General features: G+C 45.0%; 1 protein-coding gene across 2 annotated transcripts; it reads right to left on the bottom strand.

The window, feature by feature from the left end:
* Nucleotides 1-6,220: 6,220 nt before the first annotated feature.
* Nucleotides 6,221-24,683, bottom strand: CLDN18 (claudin 18). Of its 2 annotated transcripts, none has more exons than XM_085303934.1 (5): nt 24,464-24,683; nt 9,481-9,645; nt 7,608-7,713; nt 7,039-7,149; nt 6,221-6,398 (listed from the first exon to the last, which is right to left on the bottom strand). In XM_085303934.1, the coding sequence occupies exons 1-5, from the start codon at nt 24,681-24,683 to the stop codon at nt 6,221-6,223; spliced, it is 780 nt and encodes a 259-aa protein (XP_085160060.1). The 2 variants fall into 2 exon arrangements, with proteins under 2 accessions (XP_085160060.1, XP_085160059.1); XM_085303933.1 differs by lacking the exon at nt 24,464-24,683 and adding an exon at nt 14,835-15,054.
* Between the last annotated feature and the right edge of the window lie 720 nt (nt 24,684-25,403).

Raw genomic sequence — 25,403 nt, 5'->3', positions numbered from 1 at the left:
CAGAGACTTTTCCTGAAGGGTTAAAAAAAACATAGTTTCATTAAATGATGGAAGTTAAAACTCTAGCATCACTGCATGATTTGGCGTACCGGGGCCTGGATATGTGCGGTCAGTACCTGTACCTTAACCAGGGCGTGCCTCGTGCCTCAGTTTTATATTTCCTCCACTGCAAGCAGCACTGTCCTCACCTCTCTGCCCTGACCTGTGACTCCCCTGGTCATGCAATCCCGCTCCTCTCATTACCAAACTGCTCCCTTAGGTTCCTGCAAACTAAAAAGGCTTGATTTTTCACCACCTGAATTTTTGACCTTGTTTTCACTTCAGTGAAATCACAGCTCTGCTAGACATCTGCAAGCAGGTGTTCAAAACCCTGCTGCTTACTTGCCTTATTGGCCCATAGGACCTAGGACCCTACTCTCTTTTACTGCTCCATCACAGCTATGATGAAACTGTGATTTATTTGACTTTGGACATAGCTTACCACATGATACTTCTTCACTTAAGGGCAATGTGAGCCTGATAAAAGCTCTACCAGCCTGGCCAGATTTCTTTCATGTTGTGAAAAGTTTTTCCTAAAATCTAGTGTCTCTCACTAAAAAATGCCTCCCCTTGCTTCATCCCCTCTCCAGAGGGAACAGGAAAACACGTTCAGAATCAGAAACATAAGGAACTGGCCAATTTCAGAAAGAGAAATCACAGAAATCGGGTTCCTATCTGCAGACTGGATCTTTGCACTACCATGACAAATGAAAGGGTCCAAGAGAAACCTAAGGCCTGGCTAATGCTAATCTAGCTGACCTCTGCTCAGTTAGCTTCCAGATTACAAACATTATAAGCTACGGTCCTGCCATTTAGGATATACATGGGATGTATTAATGACCCATTTCCCATGGGGGACAAAGCAGCACAACTCCAGCGAGATCGGTGAGCCAAGCCTTTGCCCGGAGTGCAGTATCACTGGAGTCTAATGCAGTTCAAAAGAATGTGTTTTGCATTTTGTTTTTTTTCTCAGTGACATTTATCTTTGTTAAACTGGACCTATTGATTGTACTTTTATAAAGCATGAGTATGTGTAGGACAATTAGCAGCTAATCAAAGCACAGCACTAATGATCTCTGAATGGAGCACGATTCTCCCAAATAATACACAGCTGAAGAAAAAAAAAGGAAAAGAAAAATCCTATCAAATTTATTCAGCTGGAATATCTCACCCAGAAAGCTATTCTCCCATAATATTTGGGGCAAGCACAGTGTCATAAATCTTAGTGCTATTAATTCGTAGACTCATTCATCTCTGTTCAGCTATATAAAAGCAATAACCTTGTCACTATAGGAAGGAAGATTGGGCTTTTAATTGCATATAGATTTCAGGAGAGTTCTTATCTCATAGTCCAATTTGTAGCTTCTGATACGGGTCTTTGCTTCCCTTGGTCAAAGTCCATGCAAATCTGCCATGCTCTCAAGTAGTTATAAATGTTCCAGAAGCTCAGAAAGAACATATATAGAGCTCTACTGGGAGATAATGCACTCAAGCTTTTCACCATGTGTTTTATTAGACAAGACTATATTTAATTAGCTGCCCTGAAACAGTATATATATTTTCACCGGATGATCAAATTTATGGAAACAAAACCCTTTCAGAAGGGCTGTGCACATGAAAGTTTAACCAAAATTTCCCTGACTCTCCTCTCTCAGCCCTTCAGGAGCTACCAAATTGGTCTTTTGCCCTCCAGTTCAATGCCTATAGAGGCAAAGTAACTGGAAGGAGGTCTTCCCTCCTTCACTAGTGACAACCTAGGAGGAAACATCTGATTTATCATCAGTGGCCAAGGGATCTGGAAGAGTTGTGCCCATGGAAGCATTTGGTTGAGTAAAGTCTGGGACTAGGAGCTGATTATTGCTGTACAAATGCTCGAACCAGCAAGCTAGCACATCCTGCTCGTGCCCCCCCTCCGCAGTTTGGCCCAGAAAATATCTAACTACCGCTCCCAAAGTGGAACCAGACGGCAAAGCGGGGTGGTGAGAGGTTTGTTCTGCAGTGCCTCGATGGGGCCCTGCATGCTCCGCGAGTGTGCTTCCCGCTGGGCGGCTGGGTAAAAGCTGTGCAGCTCTCCTCTGAGCAGCTCCGGTTTGCATCAGTGCCAGATTTCAGAGCCTAAATTCCCACTCTGGGGCAAGGTGGTGCCTCCCTGCAGCCCTGGTCAGGGAGCCAGGCACAGCACGGGGTATTGAGGCTGTGTTTTGAGTGGGTGGCCTCGGGGTGCTCCCCTGGCAGTTTGTATGTCCTGGTGTTTCTCGTGTCCATGCGGCGGGTGCTTAGCACTAAACACAGGGCTCTGGACGCAGCAAGGACCGTAACCCTACGGCATCCTCTGGGTGATGGACCCCTTCACCACGGTACAAATCAGCAGCTGAACCCAGGAAATAACTTCAGATAACTCTGATCTCCAGGGCAGCTTTTCATCTCTACAAACGGCCTTGCTTGGCCACGGCCTCTGCTCCTGTTTGCTTTTATTCACTTGTGTGAAATTCCTGGATACAGCTCTGCTTCGGCTCCCTGCCGTTCTCCGGAGTGTGCCGGCCTGCAGTCCGGTTATCTCTACGCTCACTCACACCTAGCGAAACTGAGAGAGAGTCAGTTCAGCGAGTTTGTCAGAGTGTTTGTGCTGCATAAAAAGAAAACATAACTTTCAAAGATGTTCCCTTGTGATTTTGTGCGTGTCCCCCTTTGTTCTAATGCACTCAGAAGCCTGTATTTCAAAATTTTCTAGCTTTCTGTATTATTCGTTAACCTGTGTACCTCTACATAACCACCACTTATGTGTTTCCTATCTAAATTAAACATTCCCATGCTTTTCAGTCGCTTTCCAGTGGAAGCTGGCAGGAGTGAGAGCATACCAGCGATTTTTTTTTTTTTGCTCTCCTAAGAACAGTGAAGCATTTAGAAGTATTTAATAACTACCTTGAAAGTCAAGCAGATGTTGAACCAACTAGAGTGGCCCCAGACCCCAAAAGGCCCACATGCTTGCCTAACTTTCCTTCTCAGTCAGCCCAGCGAGCTCAGGGAAAACGTTTGCTTGCATATTTTTAAATACAAACTTAATGTTTTCTGAGCAAGGACCTATGATTTCATTGCCTCAGTGAGTTGGGGTCTCCTGATGCTTATTTAACTTCTCTTCTGATAATATTTCTGTCTCAGATTATCACTAATGGTAGAAAAGTGAGAGCTTGACTGTTTCTAGTAGTTAAAAAAGGGTGATCCTTACCAGTAATTGACAGATGAAAGGATCAAACTAATTATTTGGAGGTTATAACTTGCGATTTCCAGCATAATGGGTGGTAATTCCTTGATTTTTCAGCTGCAAAATCCAACCCATAATGGGACCTAGCAGCCATCTGCAGCTCCCCTAGCAGCAGAAACCTCTCGTGGTTTGTGTTGCAGGATCTCCATGTGCTTACAGGGCGAAAGAGCCGTCATGAATAGATGACTTACTGCTTTTTAATAGAAGGTATGAACATGTCTTATTGTCCGGGTGATGGGCTACATTAAGACTTTAAGATTTCTTGCAGCATTATTCTGGATTTTAAACTGACACCTACTGGACTCTGATCCAATCATTAAGTTATTAAGCTTCTGGAAGCTGAGATGGCAGATTTTGATACGCACTCCAGGATCTATACCAGCTCTTTCTAATATAAAGATGATCCTGGACAGTATTCTTACAGTATTCATAGCACCCTCTCTAAAGAAAACTGACTTTGCAAAATGAAAAACAAAGAAGCAGAAAAGAAATTCTGGAAAAATCTGACATTATAAATTATGTTGTTTTTCATAGTTTATAAAGGGGGAAAAAAAAACTTCCCCTCAGCCACCCATGCTTGTCCATAGCACTCCCAAGAAACTGCAGAATCCAGGCAAATTCGTGGCTTCTGTTCATGACGAGGAAAGAACAAATGAAAACAGTGATTTTGAGTCTTAAAGACTTTTCCTTTTTTAATATTCAAGTACAAAAAATAAACAAACAAAAAAAAAACAAAATAAAACAAAATAAAGTAAATCCAGCATGCAAAAAAGGGCAGAAAAGCTACATCTTTACTGAGAAATGGGGAAAAACCCATTGAATAGATTTTTTTATTAATTTTATTTTTTGTAGATCATTTAGAACTGCACAACTAAGCTGTTTTTTATAAAATGGTCAAGTTCTCCTGAAGGGACGGACTGGCCCTCACATCAACAGCAGTAGTGATTCAACTGGGGTGGCCAGACCAAGGTGGGACCAACCCTTTGTGGGAAAGGAAGCTCTTCGCAGAACTCTACATGGTGGCTGTCTTCTCTGACCCATCGACCCCCAGCATTGCCCCCTTGCCACCTCTGCTATTCCACACCAGGTGTTCCTTCATCCTGTCACTGACATGCCCCAGGACAGAGTCTCCTCATCTCCTGGACTCATGCTGGAGCTGCATCTCCACCTGCGGGTGGAGAACTGGTGGCAATGGATGGTGGGTACAGTACAGCTGGTGGGTGCAGTTCAGTGCTGACTGAGAGCAGTGGTGTTGAGCAGGACGGCCAACCCCTGCTATTCACACAAGCCACAGGAGATGCTTGCTAGGCAGCAAAGATCAAACTCTGGGGAAATGTTCATCTCCAACTTCTGATCTCTCTAGAATGTGAATGCACTTAAGGGAAAATCAGTGTTTCTCCAGACCAATAGTACTGGTGAACCCCTGCAGGGAACTTACAATTCCTACAGCAAGAGAAGCAAAAATCCTTTGCATACATCTATCAAAATGGCTACTTCAGAGGTTTTGGAACTTTTTTTCTCTATTTATCTTATTCCTCAGTACCCAGTACTCTGCAAACAGGCATTTTTGAGAGCTTCACTAGAATGTGCCCTGGAACTAGGTGGGAGGGCTGGCTAATGCAGTGCACAGCACGCCCCTCCCACCCTTCACCTTCAAATACACATCTTCTCAGGTGGATTGGCTAGAAGAGGCAGTGTGCCATTGAAGAGTTAATATTCACGTAATTTGGGGAAGAATTAACACAAGAAAACTAATGCTCCCTGGGATTTCTGCTCCAGATGTAACTCTAATTAATTCTAAATGAGAAATTCTTCTAGCTTCATTAAAGATGACATCTGCAGGAACACCAGTAGCACACAGAGGTTTTCAGCTATTACAGCAAATATCAAGCATAGTAATAACAATGGATTATGTATATTCCCTGATGAGATCAGAAGAAACAAATACACTTTGGTGTCACGGGTAATAACAAATGCCTAAGTAACATAAATCAGCTCAAATATCACAGCAGATGAGCGTCATACAACAACCAGCAAAGCAAAGATGTATCTGCATAGAGATAGTCGCTGGGGAAGAAAATCCTGTCACTACAGGATCTATATGCACTGGCCACACTCAGGAGACACCTGGATTTACTTAAAATACACATGAAAATAACAGAGGAGACTACCTGATGATTACTTTTGCTGTTCAGCCTGCTGTGATAAGATCAGATGGCAAAACAAGAGCAAAGATACACCACCATTTCAGCAAAGCATTGCTTTTTCTGATGAACGAAGGACACCGAGGTCACAAGAGAGTGTTCACCTCTCTAAGCTCCGAGAAAGTAGAGGACGACGTTATGCAATTGCATGAAAACCTGCTCAAAGAGGAAAAGGTGTGGGGGTAGTATTGCTTTTACACACTGGTCTTAAGTATTTATCTGTTGTGCTGTAGAAGCACTTGACCATTTTAACAAGGCAGCACAATAATTTTGGTTTAACTTCTTTTTTATACGCTATCTCACTCTCTTGTTTTCAGTCACAGACATCTAAGTGTCTGCAATGGATTTCCATATAACTACTAACTCCTTCCGAGCTGTTACGAAATGGGAATCCAAATCTATTAGAAGAACTAGAAAATGACACAAGGCAGAATCCTGGCGCTGGCTATTGAAGTTCATATTTGAAATATGAGCAAACTATTCTACCCTAAGAGCACAAGAAGATGTGACTTTTGTTACAAACTTCCTCATGCTGGGCATATCAGTGAGCAGTCAAGTAAAAGCAGTGTTCATAACCAGTTAAAATATTGCTTCGGAGTAAGGGAAACACAACAGCAAACACAATCCTATTTACAGGCTGCTTTGCATACACTTTTCATTTCGGTACTGAAAAATGTTCTATAAAAGATAGCGCATTTCTAGCCTTGGAAGACTACTAAACATAGTCGTATTTTGAAGGGTATGAGCGTCTTCCGTCCTCGCTTCGAGCAGCTTCTTCATATCCTGCACCTTTTCTAGTCTTTACCTCAGGTTCGTAACCAGACCCAACCTTGTATGGTCCAGTTCTGTAGGAGATGTTCCTTCCCGACGCGTTGTAGGACACTGCCTTGTAACTGAAAGAGAAATAAAAAATGGCATCAGCTACTGGGGGCTCTGTAACAGCCTGAAGCATTGGCCCGTTTGTTCCTGTTTGCTGCTGGATTTGAAGCAGGTTTGTACTGTGTTAGCACTTGGAACCACTGAAAGACCTCAGAGCCAACTCTCCATAGACAGGCTGCAACAGTGTCTTTCAATGATGTAGTGCATAGACTTCCACTTATTTTGCCATGAATAAATCCTGAGCTGAGTGAAGCACCTGCTTGCAATAATCAAATATGGTGGTGTACAAAGCCCTCGCTGATGGAAGTCATTGTTCAGCTGCGGCAACTTGCTCCCGCTGATGATCTGCTACGCAATTTGCAATCATCTAAGCTGCAATTAACAGGCTTGATTTAGCCAGCAAATACACTGGCTGTAAATTTTAGAATCATTCACTAGATTTTAGAAGTGCTCTCTCAATTTGTTGTGCAAGTCAGGAAAGAGAAACACTCATTGATGACCCCTGAAACAGATGTATCGTTCTGGGCACACAGGTATCATGATAACTTTCGCAACCTGGGTGTTACGCATGGGTCAGTGGCTGTATGCTGTCTATGCTCCTGATGCCCATGGCTTCACATAACACCTTTTGATGTCTAGCATGGATGGACTTACTGGGATTCTTCTGGAATGAGCCCTCGGCAAGCAAGGCACATCATAATACCTCCAATGAGGGCCAGGCCGCCCGATACCCAGCCAACAAACAAGGCTGAGCCAAAAGTGTACCTGTAAAACAGGGAGATATGTCTGGTTAGTGCCGTGATAAGGTTTCAGGAAGTTTCATCTGAGATGCTTTGAAAATTGGCACTCTTGGCACTTCAAAGGGTTTCTAGCTCCACCATGCTGCCCTCTCTGCTGCACGTTTCTCCCCCCACCCTCCCTCTGGCCCTGCAGAAGTTCCTGTGAGGGCAGGCCCATGTACAGATTTGTCTTAGATGGAGAGAGGTTCTCTATTTCCTTGCTTTAGCTGTGTGAACAGAGAGATCTCAGTCAATTTTTGTTGGAAAATTTGTCTTTATCTCCAGCACAGATAAGGAAGTGACTCCATAAATATCCCAAATCCTCTGTCCAAACTAGTTTGCACACAAAGTCTGTTTTTCTTTCACCAGCCTTGCCTGCAGCCTGCCCCAGCCCTGAGGGAAATCTCACACTGTGGATTACCATGAGCTAGAGGAATAACCCACCTCGTCTGGATGTTCTGCATTCCCTGGTACATGTTGGCAGTGGACATCCAGAAGTTTGTCACCAGCATGTTGGCAAACACAGACACTCCAGTGATGGCACACAGACCTGTGATCAGAGAGAAGGGCAGTCTGAGACCCACAAACAACCACCTTGAACTTTGGGGAAGCAAGTTACAGCTCTGAAAAAGATGAGTGAGACACCGCTTTGTGATCTGACATGGTATGTTCAGGAAAAACAGGAAGCAACAGTGTATTCATGTTTCTGCCTAGATTTCCATACATTTACTTTCCCGCAGCAAGAATAAAATGTTAAACTATAAAATCCCAAATCAGACCAGTACAGGTCTTTCTAGTGATGTATTTTGTCACAGAAAATGAGTTTAGCAAGTAGAGTCTTTCAGCTGCTGGAAAAACCTAATAGTTGAGTTCTCCAGATTTGTTTCACAGTGAAAAATGTGAAAGAAAGATTCCATATCCAGAAATATATATATATATTTTGAGTATGAATGCACACTTCTTATCACAGGGAAGAGGAGATATCTCTGGTTCACAACCCGAAAGCTAAATGAAGTAGTAAAGTCTGCCTGGGTCTGCTGGCAGCTGAAAGATCTAAGAGGCAGGATCTTCTACCTTCCATCTGTACAGATGGTCACTTTAATTCCTTGCAATAACAAGCCTGTAAAAGTAGCATTATTGTTCGATATTTCACTATTGCTCAATTTAGCCGTGTGATCATGCACATGGAGGTCACTGATGCGTAGAGGAATGGATATGAGAGAGTGCAGCAGGGTCACTCTTGTGAAGGGCAGAACAGTGCTGTGAAGTGCTGTGGGCCTGCTAGGGCTGAAAGGAAGGAAACCAAACGCCCCTGTGAACGTTTGAAGTCAACCGCGTGTCTACCATAAGTGTGGCAGGAGGTGCAAAACACAGCTAAAGGTCATGTCATGTAGGTACCCTGCTCAAGACTTCCAGGTACCTAACTCCTCACCTAGCTGAGACTAAGGACCTCATTTGGAAGTAGGTGAAGCTGGCCAAGGGATGTCCCATCCCAAGTGTCATCTATGTTTTCAGCCACCTTCTGGGAAAGTGTGGATGGCACTTTCAAATATTCTTGTTGGCCAACTTATTCACTGATTCAAATCAGTAAAATGATAGATTTTAAGTGCAAAATCAAAGCTTCGCTGCATATGCGTCCTTCCGTCTAGCTTGTACATCTTGAATTGTGTGTTGTATGTCTGATAACCCAACACCGGTAAGTGCTGCTCAAATACAATGATTTTAAATAGGGACATTCCACTTGCCTACAAGAGGGTATGATTATTTATCTAAAATAAATTCTGGGAAAATCCGTAAGTGATGTTCTTAAGCATTTGCAGTTTAGAGGTAGCTGGGAGATACCGAGCGTTCATATACCCTCCCTGATAACCCAAAGTACCAAAAAATTATAAACTAGGCTACTAAAACCCTGAAAGTCTTAATAAAATGATTATAAGTAAATCCTGACACTCTTCATAAAACAACTATTTTGGATAAATAAATTATGCTATGATTCTTAATAATAACACACACAGAAAATGATCTAATTTCTTTTTTATCTGCAATTTGTTTTTTCAGGCCTCCGCATTTTTAGCCCTCAGAAATGAAGACTACAAACTTTTGGTTTACTTTTACTAAACAGAGGTAGAAATTCTCATAGAATCACTTGATCCCAGGAGCCAGGCTTTAAGGTAAAGGCCAATAACTTTACCCAAGCAGCATTGCTTTGAGTTGCTCCAGAGCATCTGCTACCTATGACAGGAAGTACATGAAGATTTGCCCAATCTTCAATTCCTCGGTTCAACTGTACATGAGAGACAGGACACCATTCACTTACCAGCAACAATAAACATGATGCCGGAGGTCAGAGTCATGTTGGCTTTTGCAGAGTCTTCCATGCTGCCGATACGGATGCATTTTAGAGCAAAAATGCACACAAGGAGGCCAAGGATACCCAAGACAATGCCCACAATCATGAGGGCCCTCACTGCCTGGAACATTGCTGCAAAACAAAGCGACAAGAGCCATGCTTAGCAACTAAACCGAGATTCACCAGAGCCTCGAAGGCTGAAACACAGTCGCAGCTGTTGGAGGACTTCCCCTCAGGATGTTTTCTCAAAGGCAATGCTCCTTCCCTGGATTTTTTTCCAGATTTTTAAAGATTATTTCTCGCGAAAAAGAAAAGTATTTTTATCTCCTATCCCCCCCAAAAGCTTTGCACTTGTTTTACTGAAGGCAGAGCCCATCCCATGTAAAACAGACCTACTCTCAGCCTTATCTGGGGCTCCTGCACAAGACCAACTGTTGGTCTCAACGTCCCAAAAAGCTGCCTTCTTTCAGGGCTTAAACATAATTTTTTGTAAATGCTCATCAGCACAAGCCATGATTTGCTCAGCCAAAAGCCGAGGAAGTGGATGTGTGAAGTGTGAACCATGTTTGTGGGTCCTTCTCTGGCACTTCTCAAAACGAAACAGCATCACTCTCATGGGAGTGGAGGAGTCGTGACTTTTATAATGTGCAAAAGCTGGAACTCTTTGTATTGAGCGTGAGTTAAGGTAAAAGTCTAAGTTAGCTTAAGATACTGATATTCAGATTCATTCTCTGGGTGAAAGGGGATATTTAACATTTTAAGAGTATTTCAAATTCTTCATTAAAACATTTCAGATATCCCAGGCTATGAAACACGTACTTATTGCTGGACATATTGAAGTGTTCTCTCTACACCTCCGAGTGGAATAGAAACTTGCTTTCTTTAGCTTTGTTTTTAAGTATGTGTGTTCATTCCATCTGCCTCTATATTCATGTGCGTCTCTGCTTCGCCCGTAACTTCCAGTTCCCAGGCTGATTTCAACCAAACTTCAGAAAGGGAAAGACAACGAGTCTGAAACATTTCGAACTCTGGAGTTTGTTACTAATACTAACCTATTGACTTGGCTGCAGTCAAAGGTGGCAGCTTGCATATCAGCGTCAGATTTCTCTAAGAGAAGAAAGTCTCATGTGGAAAAGAAACACGTTTCACAGTGAAACATGTAAAAATTCATTAAAAAGTTCAGCCAAGTGACAGAAATACGGAGGAAGCCAGACTCCATCATTCTGTTGCTCCTAAACTGCGTTCTAGAAACATCTGAATTTCCAGTGGAAGACAAATTCTGTGTGATGTGTCCTCACTGCTCAGAGATATAAGCCTTACACTATTGTTACATTATTGCTGGGCTGATTGGTTTAAAAAAGCATCAATTATTTTATAACTGAAATGACCGGGAAAGCTGCTATTTTTTTTTTCTTCCACTGGGCAGTGAAAGCAGAAAGTGCCACCCAGCTATCCATATAATTTCTAACAGCTGTGTGACTTGGAGTCCTGTCTGTTCCTCCTTTACAATAAAGTACATGGAGCAGAAGAGAAATCACCTCGCTGAACACAGCGCATATGCTAAAGGGCATCAGCAAAGCTTCGGCAAAGGCTTTGCATGTCCTTTGTGTGGCTATTTATAATATTAGTCTGGTATACATCTGTACGTGTGCATTAATATAACATACAAATATCCCAGCCCTGAATCTATTTAGCAGCCTGCCAACAAGACGGGAATGCCTGGTTGGAGGTGGGTTGTGAAGCTGGTGGATAGCACCCACGGGAGCTGAGTGCTGCTGTCAATCAGTCCTAATGTAGCAACAACCCTCCAGAGTCCTCTTAGCTGGAGTAGAGCAGTAGGAGAAAAAGCAAAGGGAAACTTGCACCTTTTAAATGTGAAAAGAGTGAAGCGAACAGGCCAGGCATTTGAATACCAAGGTGGTTTTTTAATAAGATGGCCCATATCCTATCTTGCCTGCAACTTAACGTTGTCTCCAGACTCTTCTTATCCGTGCCTATGCGCGTGGCCCGGGCAGAGACAGGAAGGCGACAGTGCGGGCACAGAGATGGGAACGGGGCAGTCAAAAGCATTTCAAGGGCTGCTGCCCTGGCATTGCGTGGGGAGGGAGAAAGGAAGCATTTATAAACCCTCCTTCCTCAGGAGGGCAAGAGTGGGTGCTGGGAACCCAGCACTCAGCGTAGGCTGTCCTTGCTCCATGGGGTGACTGCAAGAACCGCAACCATGTGGGGTCTCACTGCTGCTCGCCACGACGCATGGGAAGTCAACATTTTACTGTCCCATAGGCTGGGACTGCACTGCTTTCTCCCCTCTGGCAGTCCCATCGGGGCTGCTACTCTTATGACTCAATTTGCCCTTATCAGCTGATAACAAATGCTAACGAGCCTGGGATTTTCAATCTCTCATTCATCAGCCCCCAGGTGCAAGCTCATTAGTTATTTTTCATCGGAGAAAAAGAAGCTGACGGATATGCCTTATCAGCCCTCAAAGGGTGTTTGTGCTGCACCTGATGCAAAATAGGAACCTGCAAAGAGGAAAAAAATCACAATTCACATTTGCTGTTACAGTTGCTTAAGTTTCTTTCCATATGCTTTGGTTTCAGGGAGGGATAATTCAGGGCAGTGTAAGACACTATGGATTGGGATAGAAGGTCCTGTAGCCATCAGGATCTGTCCCCAAGACAATCTTTCTTTCCTGAGATGCTTCCCACTGATCTTAGGGTTCCTAGGTGCCATCACAATGATGGTCTTGTTCAAGAAGAAGCAACCCTTAAGATTTCACAGAGATATTGTGGGCTGCCGAACAGAGACGTTCCCAGCGCTCGGAGTGCCAAAGTCAAAGCATGGCAGTTCTCCAGGGAAAAGGAGGGCTCTGCCCTCTGCAGACAGGGGAATAGGAGAGGGAGACAGTGGGGCACAATGTGCAAAGTAGCCATTGGCACGCCGTGGGACGTCGGTGCCCCAAGGCTAACTTATGCGCCATCTCCACGAAGAGACAAGCGAGTAGAGGAAAGTGCTCCCAGCTCTCCTGTGGCTTTAACGGCTCTTCGTCTGGCTCGTGGAATGGAAGGCGAGAGCAGTTTGGAAAAGGAGTACTGCAGTTTTGAAATGAATTTTGGCAGGGATCAAAAGCCCTCTGAACAGAGCTACTTTTCAAAGGCCAGCAGTCTGCCCTAGAAGGAAAGAGTAGAAGGTCTCAGACCAGCAGAATAGGAGAAGTTTTACTAAGGAAAAAAATTTGCATTAGGAGCACCGAGTAGTATACAGCCCTATCATTAAAGTCAAGCACAGAAACTGCCTGCACATCTTTGCATGCATATTTTGCATGAGATATGAAGTGTGTCTACGCTCGATATCTGCACTCATATGGCTGCTCATTTTGCACACCTGATTTCCATACACATAAGGGATGATGTGCACGGAAAACTGTATCTGTGCAATCACATTCATCAAAATAAACTTCAGTGATCTGAAACCATAGTTTGCATCACTATGTTTTTGAGGCCTAAATGAAACTGCAGAGCTGTCTTTTCCGTCAGTGTTGCTGTGAGTAGTGAGAGGTGAGTGAAATAAAGCAATATAAATTCATCTAAACTAACATCACTCATGTATCTGTTGCTAATACAAAATTCAAAGGTGGAAATATAACTTTATGTCCAGTCATGATTAATGGAACTTAGAAAGTTTAGGGGGAAAAAAAAGCAATTTTTTTTTAAATTATGAAATTCAAGCTAGGACATTCCCTCTTTATCTTTCAGGATACTTACCAACTAAATGGACATGTAAGTAAAATAAAACTGGTAGAACATCTCCATGACACAATAAAAAATGTCTGTGAATCATAGAATAGTGAGGTTGGAAGAGACCTCTGGAGATCATCTAGTCCAACCCTCAGTGTAGCCCGTACAGGGATTGGACCCGTGACCTTGGCATCAGCAGCACCATGCTCTAACCAACTGAGCTAAACCTGCCCCCCAATGTTTTGTGTATTTCTGTATTACTATATAACTTAAAAATAACATAAAGAGCATAATCTTAATAGTGATAAATTAGCATCAAAATGACATCAAACTATTGCTTCATTGATCCTTTAAAATATAGTCACCTACACACAATGTTATAAGGATATATATATATTCATTGACATGTGTATATATATATTCATTAAAATATATTCATATTTTTTCTTTAAAACAAAAGGGACCGTAGGAGAGGTGCATTCAAACATTTTTTTATACTTCAAAATGAGCAGAAAGTTGCCTAGCAGTCCTGAAGCCGGCTACACACAAACACATTTATTCCATCACACCCCTCAGGATGGTCACAGCCCTTTCCCCGAAAGCGTAAACCTCAGCCAACATATTCGTCTTCCGCAAAGCCCCCCAACACGCCTCGCGGGAGCCAAGCGAGGTGAGCATCTGTGAGGACACTGGAGCTGGAAGCCCACCTCCGCGCTCCCCTCTGCATCCATCAACAGAGGCGAAAGGCCTCCGTTCACCAGCAGTTGCTTGAACGTGGCGGCACCTACGCGCAAAGAGTGAGAAACGCTCTCTAAGCCGCGGTTCTCGCTCGCTGGCATGGCGCAGGCTGGAGGGAGACGTGGCGAGTCAGGCTGGGCATTGCCCTCACCCCTGGGGTCCCACAAGCATCCTAGGACCCCCGGTAATACGTGCAGTGGGGTGGGAGAGATGGCTCTTTTCTAAAGTTTGGGTGCTACTTCACAGAGTGCTGCAGGAAATAGTAAGCAAACCAGAAAATAAAACCCTTCCGCAACCTAATACTGCAACCACAAAAACTCCCTGGGTAATGTAAAGTGAAAGATAATTTCTTATCCTTCCAGCCCTTCCTACACACACTGTTCAAAAGCAGATTTCTTCAATGCAAAAATTAAGAAGATCTTTTTCTCTTTGGGGAATATAATAATTCAGCTGGTTTCTGTAGAAGCCATTATTCTAATAACAACACAATAATTACATGCAGCTGTTTTCCTTGTGTTTAGATCCAAAGGGACAGAATTTACAGGTTTTAAACATCCTCAGTCACCCAACATCAATGGAGCTGTGCTGATTTATGCCAGCAACGGAGCTGAACCTGTGACACTCATCCAGAGATCACATACACATGCTCCAAGTTGTAATCTCTACCGCGTAAAGGTATTATTTTGGTAACAAATATGCACATATTTTTATGCTCATACACTGAGTGCCCTGGAAATTTTATTCCTTGCAAAGTGCTTTAAGATACCTGCTCCTGCTTTTTGATGAAAGCTGTACAGAATTACAGGAGAGCTCCCGGGTTCGACCCGATGCATCTTTTGCCCCTACCTGGCAGCCCGAGAATGGTGAAATAAGGCCGGCACTCTGTAAAGCCAGAGCTCTGCTTCACGCAGCTCCTCCACAGTCCCTGATATTGGAAGACGGCTGTGACTGGGTTGTCATACAAGTCCTGCGTGCTCCACATATCCATGGCCGTGGACACGATGCACCCCGCAATGCCTAGCGACGACACGATGAACCCCATTACCTGACAGACTGTTGTGGACATGGTGTCTCCCCCAAAGAGAGGAGGTGACGGCCCTGATGAAGCTGTAGACCTAATGAGAACACTGAAGTCCTCTTGACTGAGCCACCAGAAAATGCAGCAGCTCTTATCAGATCATTTCCACTGAGTAGTTTGTTTGCTCAAAGTGTTTTTGCAAGATAGTCCAGTTTCACTCTCGCTGGGTAGGTTCATGCTGGTTGGGCCAGAGATATGAGCCTTTGTCCTTTAGAAGTGCTTGTCCTTCCCCAGCTAAACAGCCACACTTGGTCAAGTGTTGGGCAACCCACTTGGAACATGCGCCTTCCCACCTCTCCAAATACTTAGATGTCTGCTAGACTTAGCCTGCATGCTTGGCATGTTACGAATGCTCCTGAGTGGAAGGAGAGGAAAGCATTTTGTTCACAGGGGAACTCCTCACCATCTTCACAGACACAACTTTTTGCTGCAGCATCCTCCTTTCCTCAGGGCACCAATGCTCTAACCCAGCTCACCGCTTCCTTGGCCCTGGCACTTCTCTGACCACTTCCACAAAGTGGGAGCAAATCTGCCATGAGGCCAAGACAGGGGACACTTCTAACCCCAGGAGAGGGAGGACCTCCCTAGTCCTTGCTTTGTGGGGGCACCAGCTCAGTCCTCACAGCACCCGAGGGAACAAACAGGGGCCATTCCTCCCCTCTTCTTGCTCCTGCCCCCAGCATTGCCAGGAAAGTGCAGCCAAGGCTGCCTTGATGCACACCCCCAGGCACTAATCCAAGAGTCTCAAAATGACCTAACAAACCTCTCGCAACCTAAGATAAAGCAATAGCCAGAAGACAACAGGTTGAAGGTCCAAGTTAGACCCTGTGGAGACTCCTCCTGATAAGGAATTGCTCCTTTACCAACTCACCCACACAGCTAAGCGGGAGACCTCGTCTCCTCCCACCTACGTCCGTGTCATCCATCACGCAGCCCCAGTGAAACCCACACAGCAACATGAGGAGAGGCACCCGCAGATGTTTGTGGTGTGCATAGCAGAGGGGAGCAGGGAAGGGAGGGTGCAGAGGCAGGTCAGAAAATACCTTTTTACGGGTGTTTGCTTACACTGTCTGGGGGTGGCAGCGGTGGTCTGTGAAACAGGATGGGGGCTGTAAGAATTAGGAAATTAATTATCTCTTTCACAGCAGAGAAGTGCTGAGCTTGTGGGAGCAATATAAATTTGCCATGCTGCTCTGCCAGTGCAGTACAGTGAGTTACAAGGACCTTCCATACTTCACGCTCATCAATTCTGATCTAATACACTGTTCCAACTGATTTACTTCAACCCTGACCTAGAAACAAATTCCTGCTTTATCCAATCCTGATACCTTTCTGTGCCACAGACACAGTCAATACGATCACCTTATTATGAAGCAGTGTGAAAGCTACCAAGAAGAGAGGTGAGGCTGATTTCTGCGGATGGATGAGTTACAGCAGAGTTATGTATTGACTGTTTTGTCTATGTTCTGGAGAATGACCACCTGGGACATATCTTCAAGACTTACTGGGTCCTATAGCACTGCAGCATAATATATTCTGTATTTGACAAAGGTTGGGTATACAGAAGGGCAAAACTGGAGAAAACTAACCCCCTTCAAGGCCCAAATTTATAAGATGAGAACAGTTTGCTTCGCTGGTCCAAGCCCCAACACTTGGCAGCTTCTGCTTTTCAGGCTGTGCAGTGAGCTGATGGGCAGTGAACAGAAATCCCTTCATGCTAGTCTCTGCAATCTCCTGCTGTAGCAGCCAAGACAATTCAAGTGTGTAGGGCAGGGCCACAAATCACAGCCACAGAAGTCCTCCTGGATCGGGTACTAATTGTCTTTGCTTCCAGTAATTTTATCAGATTTACCCAATTCCATTGATTTTTGCAAGTTCACACAAGCGGAAGGACTAGTTCCAACATATCTAAAGGTCAGAAGATGCTAGCAAAATTAATAGCGTGGACAAAAGTACAGAATTGAGCCCTCAAAACCCAGAGATGATAGCAGCTGCTCTGCTAAAGCACAGGCTAGGCTAGGAAAAGGGCATACTTATAAATATACTATGTCTCAGATGATTCACTTTGAAGAAGCAGGATTGGGGAGGACTGAGAAGCCTGGAGAGCAGCCAGTCCTCGAATAGGTAGTATGGACAAGTCTCTCTCCCATACTTTGCTGCCCAACAGCCTGTTGCAGGTGGAGATTCTGGTACTGGGAGGAAGGAGAGCCTCCAGTTTGGAAAGGCTGATTGCACTCAAGCCACAAAGCTCCCCAACAACTTTGAAGGACTCCTCTCTTTCTTCAACCATGCTCCAGGGCTTATCTTCTTGCCATCTAGTGGCAAGAGACCACATTACTCTGTTACCAGGCTAGACCTCTTCAAACCTTGTCCCAGGGATATTCCTCTGGGATGTAACCCCAGCTTCCAGGGCTAGTCTCACCTTGCAGCATTTGTATACAGCTGCTCACAGGGCTGCACGAAAAATGGGTCCAGGAACTGGTTACAGTTAAAAATAAACCGTGAGGAAAAAAAGGGAGCGGGGAATGAAAAGAACGAACATATTATTTTCCAAAAAGTCTTTATCCCTCAAAGATAAGGGCACTTTTTAAATGACTACTGTTTTTCCCCTAAATCGAACAGTTCGAAAGTTGTATGAAAACATGCTCCATAATTGCTTCAGGTTGTTCAGACTTCTTCAGGTGTGACCAAACCAAACCAAACCATTATAATAACTGGACTGAGAGGAGATAGGAAAGGAAATGAAAGTTGAGGTGATTGTTTGTCTTTTCCCAGGGGAGCAGCACATTTCAGGAGGGTGGTGCTTTCTCCACGAGACCTATGATCTGGGACTAACTCAGGCAAGAAACCCCTGACGTATGGGTCCTGGCCCCTGTTCCCTGCTGAAGTGGCCTTCCTGTGCACTCTGCCCAGGTGTTTGCTTTGCCAGAAGGGGAATAACCTCTTCTTTCCTTTGAACCCTCTGCTGATATCAGATGTGTGTAGCTGGAGCAGCTCTTCAAGTCAACAGAGAGATCTGCTTCTCCTTCTTTTTCCTCCACCATCATTTCACCAGGCTTTCACACTCTCAAGCTCCTTGATTCAGGCCTGGAAGGAGGATAATCCTCTAGATGACATATTTTGTCTGAGTCATGAAAAATCTGCATATCTGGGTGCAATCCTCTGCACACCCCCTTGCTCACCCTCTGCATCAACCTGGCCCCCCAGCAAGCCTCCTCTCCACTCTGTCTGACTGCTGTGTCCTATTTCCTTCCCTAGTGCTTTCCTTCCTTGCCTTTAAACTTCCTCCTCTTTTTTCCCTTTGCAAAGCAACGTGTTTCTTCCCTTCTCAGGCTTAGTCTTTTGAGCTTTTGCAGTCTCTCTTCCATCCCTCCGCACTCACATTGGTTCCTATCAGCAGTGGCTTCTCCATACAAGCATAATGACTCAAAACTGGACAATAAATAGTATTTTGAATGAAAGATTTATCCAACTTCCCACACTTCCCAGCAGCATAAATATGCCACGTCCAGCAACACAAGGTACGGATGTGAAACATTTCTATCTCTAATCACGTCCTGAGCCAGCAGTCTGCTATCTAGGCAGCGCTGTCTTGCTTTCCTCAGGGGTATAGTTTCCTCCTGCTGATGGGGCTTCCCACTTCCCCCTGTCCCTCTTATTGAGGGGCATCAAAAATCCCCATGCACGGTAGAGGAACCCAAACATACCACCAATAGTCTCCAGGGTTGTGAGAAAGCACAGAAGAACCAATCCGTCTTTGATTTTAGGGGGGTAAATTTAACCATGTCTCTGAACATGATTAACTAACCCAGTGGTTAATTTATCCTCCTTCACCTCCCACCACATGGCTGTTCTTGCTTCCTCAGAAAGTGGAGCTGAGCAAGCATCTTTAGTAATAAGGGTCATGCGGCAGATCTTTAGCTAAGCAGCAAATGAACACCCAGCAGACTTCAGCACTCCAGGCACTGCTGTCTTTGAAGGATTATTGCATTTTGTGGGAGTTTATATTTGCTCATCCCTAAGTGTATTGTCAAAAGTGCTATCCAGCTAGCCCAGCATAATGCTGCTTGCCATTTCTTATGCTCTGATTAGCATCATACTTGTAAATACTGGGGACTCAAAGCTTCCACAGACACCATCCTTGGTTTCTCATCAAGGAGCAGAGAGCAGGGCTGGTTCCACTCTGTACAGGAACATCTTTAGGGATTTGCCCAGATTGGAGAAAGGAAGGATATTTTGTGACTACTCCCCTCTGCAACCTTTATTTCAGCTCATACCTGCATTATCTACCCAGGCGTCAACTCTGTATTATCTCAAAATTGTTCATGGGGCCCACTGCAGCTCCTGAATGTTATCACCGCCTCTCCCATAAAAATCACCTACTGCTCATATTTACTTTCTAAATTGCAAATATAGCTCACACCCTGCAAGTCATTTCCAGCTTGTCCAAACTGAAATAAAGTACACCCTCCTCTCTTTCTCTCTTTCCATTGCTATGATGACCACAGCCTCCAGGAAAGCATGGAGAGCTACCAGCCCACAGTAGCCATAGGACTGGCTGGGCTTTATAAAACTCTGCAGGGAAAGGGGATCATGGTATCACCCGGTTCCAGCTCAGCCCTACTCTAACCTATTCACCTCCAGAAAGTGTTAATTTAGGGGTTGCAGTTTTATAGAGCAAAGGTGGTCCTTTTTAGGGGGCTCATAGATCACAGAGATTGTGATGGCCCTAATGGTATGCCAGCTCAGAGTCACATAATAAATCCAGAATATTTTGATATTTTTAAGTCCTCTTTCAGATTTGGTAATAGCTGGTTCTCTGGTAGTCCGGAGGGGCTTCCCTCGGCAGAGGTTTAACGTGTAGAGCTGCTTCCTTCCCCACGTGTCCTTGAGCTGTAGCCCAGCCCCATATCTCCACAGTCTGTTGCTACTTCCTCCACCTTGCTCATCTTCTGGTCCTCAGGCCACATCCTTTAGGATTATTCTTTCATACCTCTAGTCCTTTCATGGTGTAAATGCGTGAGACAGTGACCTCTGGATTCTCTGCCACCTCTCTGCATCCCAAGCACCAGTTTTCCGTGGCCACTGGGAATAGAGCCATAGAGCTCCTCTAAGGGTCTCTTGCCCTGTCACTACACCTCCTTCAGCTCCCACTGTAGGTACAAACCCCATGTGGCCTCCCAGGATAGGTTGTGTCGGGTCCCCAGCCTGCCTGGGCGCTAAACCTGCCCATATGCAAGGCTAGTCCTGAAAGATTTTAAGCAGGTTACAGCAGTTGCCTGCAGACATTTCAAAACTAGGAGCTGAACTGACTAGGTTAAAGGATTTTAAGCATCAAGCAAGCAGAGCTTTGAAGAAACTCTGCCGCAGCCATGGCCTGTTGAGGATCATGACACGGCAATTACCAGTCTCTGCCCTTACATACTTCTAGCAAAAAGCAGTTCCAGGGAGTAGAGATGATGTGTTTCCTTGGCCAGGGGGCCAACTCATGTCCCAGATCCCCAGACCGAGAGTTTTACTACGGCTACGCTGCAAAACGTGCATCAGTTGCATCAAAGAAAAAGCTTCATCAGAGCATCATTAATAGAGCAGAAAGAAAATCCAGGGAATTTTACACTGAGGCTCTCAAGACATGGCTTCTCCTCTGAGAAGATGTACTCAGCTCTGCTACCTTACACCAGCATAAGTGAAAACAATTGTCCTCTGCAAACGTCTGGACCTTCACGCCTGCATTTCCATGGCCTGTTTAACACCGACCCCTTTAGCAACGCATACCCCACAACACCCCTTGTACACACACTGCCGTGTTGCTGCGACACGATACCTCTTCCACCCTTCCCAGACTGATTGCAAAGCAGCCACCAGAGTGTAAATAGGGTTTATCACGAGTTTCACTGAACTCCCAAAGCGTGCGAAAAGCATGAAAGCTTGTACGGTCACCGAGAGTTCCCGATTATGGAAGTTTAGCACGGTGCACTCTGATTTTCATAAGTTTGCTGTTACGATAGCTAAAATATTCTAATATTTTAAGTCCCCAGCCTTTTGCCCTAGAACTGGGAGATGCCTCAGCCTCTCTGAAAGGGTTATAAGAGGTTTTGGTTTGTGAACAAAAGGCGCTTTCAAAAATGAATGAACTGATCTAGCTGAAGAGGTCTGAAAAAAGAAAAAAGAGACCAAGGCAGATGACAGGAAAATTATCACCCATGTTATTGTAGTTCAGCAAAGTTATAAGCAACTGAAAAATGTTCCTTTTAACAGAAAGTGTCTTGCAACTTCAGTAATAAGTAAAACTATCAGCTTTGCCATTGCTTAGCTATTGCTATTTCTTTATTATTTGGATGTTCAAATTCAGATCGTGTCCTCCAGACAATCAGAGTGAGGTCTGCCTGCACACCAAAGCAAGCGACAAAAATTAATAAGTGAGAGCAAAATCAGAACAAGTGGGTCTAGTTCTCAAGTGATATATTTCACCATCAAATGACTGCTTATAGCTGAGCAGCTAAGGTGAGAGCCATAAACTACCTGTGTTATTTCTCATTTTCATCTATTATCTTGATTTTTCCTCAATTTATTTGAAATTAAAATTCCCAACTAAATTGAAGATAGATGATAGGCAAGGCAAATTTGATCTTTGCTATGGGAGTGAGGGACTGCAGAAAAAAAAAAACAAACCCTCCGAACCCAAAACTTCATTGATGTACTCAGGTCACCTAGATGCTTTGCTAGACTCCTATTATTTTTATTCACTCTGGCACTATTGTTCCCAATATAAATTGCTATTGTCAGAATAATAAATAGGAGTTTATAATGGAAAAACTGACAAACCATTAACTATGATGTGGTTAGCAAGGGGGTTTTAATGGAGATCAGGGTGCGGCATGGTTAAAATAAACACTGGGATGATCTGCTTAAATAATATCTTTTCAAATTAATAATTTGATTTTTAGCACCTTTTTTGCCTTTTTGGTTGGGATGCAGTTGCCCTTCACTAGTAGGGGGGGGAGAATGCCTGTAGGAGCAGAAGAATTGAGGAGACTGAGTCAATCTAGATGGCACAGCAGTGGGGAGCTTACTTTTGTACCAGTTTCTCCAGAGACTGGAAGTGTCAGACAATATATAACAGGAGGGAAAAGGGGGGAAGCATAGCAACAGAGTGACTTAAAAAAAGCAAGTCCTGTAAGAAGAAAATCCACCTCTCTTTACAGGGCAGTGCTGATAGCACTGGCCACAGCGTTGAGCTGGTCAGCACAAAAGCACATAAATAATCATATATAGACACACCAGTGGGGAAGGCACCGGCCCTCCAACGCTACCGGGGTTTTGACAGCAGCCTCAGGCTGAGGGGGGCAGGATCCCACCCACCGTTATTTTAAAGAGTTGTTCTTTATTCTTCAGGCTTTTTGTCGGCGACTGCATCAAGCCCAGCAAATCGCACGCAGTAATTCACCCGTTAAATCTTTTGACCCTCTAAGATGACAAGTTTATTAGAAATCCGGGCATCGAGTTTGGGATGCCTGTTTCTGTCCCCGGCTAGACGGAAGGCGCCGAGAGCGCTGGATTTCGGCGGGCGGCTTTCTGCCGTGCCTAGGTGGGACAGACCCACCTCTTCCCACAGGTCTGATAGATGAGCGAGATCCTTCCGCGCGCAATTGCTGTGTACTTCCACTCTCAGAAAGGAATACTCACCATACAGACACCAGCCTGGGGGTGGGTAGTCAGGGGGACTGGCAGTTGCAAAAAAATGTCTTTTCTCTAGTGACGGATGTGTTTTGAAACAAACAAGCGAACAAAACCCTCGGGTATTCTCCTGGTTTCTTCAAAGGCTGAAGTAGTTTCCAGAGAAGAGCAGTTGAAAAGTTACAATTGCTCCTTCTGCACAATTGAATTTGCCTTAATTTTAAGCTTTCAGAGCTCAAGAACTCAGGAAGCCCTGCCATACGTGATGAGAGAGTGTGTGTGGCAGGGGGGAGATCTGCTCTTTACACTGCCGTACTTTACTCATATGGTAACTTTAATCTCTTTATCAATAAGCAATTAAGCTGCTAGCGTCCAGTTTTGCTAATCTATCCTATCCACCATCTCACGCGTTTTCCCTTTGTGAAGTTGGTCAGCGTTGCTAATTGCCATAGCTGTGTGTGAATGCAACATCCTGTTCCTCTTCAGATGGTGCCCTGCATCCACTTGTACCTGTTACAACCCCTAGATTTTGCTAAAGACAGCACAGGTGGGCCCTCAGGCAGGATCAGGCCCATGTCCTTCTAGGAGATAGGGGAAGCGCACGCCACGTCCCAGGGCTTTGTGTGAACCAACCGAGAGCGTTCAAAGCCACAGCTCCTGCAAATGCACGGAAGATGCTCAGGGACAAACCCTGCAGGGCACCTGCCCGGGGAGGCTGCAGCAGAGCCAACACCAGAGGCCAGGTGGGAGCGAGCATATAGAGATGACTGACGTGGTAATACTGCCCAGGATATGATAGTCCTTGTACTGGTGTCTTAGGCGACACCTGCTTTGGTTTATACTGGTTTGATTTGTGCAGAGATAGACTACTTGTGAGAGAAGCAATTTTTGTGCACAATGCCTATTTCTGTGTGCTCTGGAAATGCTATTTTTCAGAAGTTACGCACTGATTTGCTGATAAAATTGACTTCTTCCCTCCATTCTTGCTGTGTCAAAGCATAGAGAATAGATGGATACGATAGTCTATGAGCTCTTTTTCTCAGTGTATTAAAGCAAGAAAGGAGTCCAGATAATCCTGTTATAACCTAATTGTTTGTACCTCTAGATACGCCAGGCACAACCAGGCTAGAATGATTTCTATGGGAAAGACACTGGAACCAAAGGAGAATTAGGGAGAAATCAGTCTGGTGTTGTTAGCCCATACAGAAATACAGCGAGCTGAACTGTGACACATCCTCTTTGAAAAGGATCCTCTGTGATGCCCAGCATACTAGCGGCTTCTGCCAAAAAGCCACATATAGCTGTGTAGCTGGGGTGACAGCAGACACCCAAGACTGCTGTTCTGCTGTGGCAAGGTGAATGAATCTTCTTAGGGAGCAATCCGTCTACCCTGGGTGTACGGGGGGCCTAGACAACAGCTCGGACACCGAACGCCTAAGCAGCTCTGATGATCTGCGCTGAATCGCAGTGGAAAGGCCGGGCTACATGAGGGCACCTTTAAGCGGCTTGTCCTTCAGAGAGGTTGGGTACCTGCTCCTGGGCAGCAAGTCCCCTTGGTCAAAACTCAGATTCCCAGCTCAGCACCAAAAATCACCCATTGCCACCATGCACACGTTTTTTTTTTCTTGCTAGAGATTGAGGGATAGTAGGCCTTTGGAGTCCAGCAGACTGCCCTCCCACCTCTTTGCCCTTACTGCATCCGACAGTGAGCAAGCCCTACCTGGCAGCCCAAGGATGGTGAAGTAACCGCGGCACTCGGTGAAGCCGGAGCTCTCCCTGACGCACGTGCGCCACAGGCCCTGGTAGTTAAATACAGCTGTCACTGGGTTATTGTACAGATCTTGGGTGCTCCACTGGTCCATGCACGTTGATGCTATCATGCCTCCTATTCCTAAAGCCGACACCACGAAGCCCATGGACTGGCATATCGTCACAGACATGGCCGTGGGTTGCTGTCTGGGCAGGTCCTAGGCACACACAAACCACTCCACAAATCAGGTCTGAGGCATGCGGCCAGGGCAGAAAGGACTTTTAGCTAGAGGTGCTGCCTACGTCATGGACGGGAGTTAGGAGAGGTCTCGCCTGTGCCGTACAAACCTACTCTGTTCCCTTTATCTGTTTCGGTGAGATAATTTTTCTTGCTCGGTACCAAGAGCCGTTTGTCACACATGGCGTGAACGCCTTGCTTTTCTGTTTACCTTTTCCCTCAACGCAGAGGTGCAGCCAGCTGCAGCAGGTTCAGGGGCAGAGGGAGACCGATGGATTCCTCCAAAGCAGCCGGGGGAGAGCTTCTGCAGAAGAGACTGCATGCTTCAGAAGGCCCAGCCCAGAAAGGCTTAAATCGGATGCAACAGACAAAAATTGCAAAGAGGCTAATCCTTTTTCAGCAGAGATGGTGCTTTTGAGCATTTATTAGCATGCCTCTATCTGGAGGACATTTACAAATATGTAGGACAAAACGTTTTACAAACCATCCTCTTTGGAGCTACAAGCGATTGCACTGAATCCAGGACCAGGCTCAACGTGGCCAGAAAAGAGTGGCACCTCATCAAACTAATTAGGCACACTCCCAGCCCAGCCTGGCTTTCCCTGGGGACCTGTGCTCCATGTTGCATTACCCTGGGCAACTGTGGTCCAAATTACTCACTCTTGCTGCCTCT

This window comes from Rhea americana, unplaced genomic scaffold, assembly GCF_003343005.1.
Source record: "Rhea americana isolate MKP2758 unplaced genomic scaffold, rheAme1 scaffold_200, whole genome shotgun sequence".
In the NCBI taxonomy this organism is placed as follows: Eukaryota; Metazoa; Chordata; class Aves; order Rheiformes; family Rheidae; genus Rhea; species Rhea americana.
Note: the sequence above shows the minus strand (reverse complement) of the source record. Positions and strands in the feature narration are given on the sequence as shown.

Bases quoted from the DNA above. Each gene is read 5' to 3' on its own strand.
- CLDN18 (XM_085303934.1), bottom strand. From the start codon at position 24,683: ATGTCTGTGACGATATGCCAGTCCATGGGCTTCGTGGTGTCGGCTTTA. The intron at 7,714-9,480 runs GTAAGTGAATGG...CTCTGATCACAG, and splicing joins CATCATGTTTATTGTTGCTG to GTCTGTGTGCCATCACTGGA. The intron at 6,399-7,038 runs GTAAGTCCATCC...TTTCTCTTTCAG, and splicing joins CTCATTCCAGAAGAATCCCA to TTACAAGGCAGTGTCCTACA.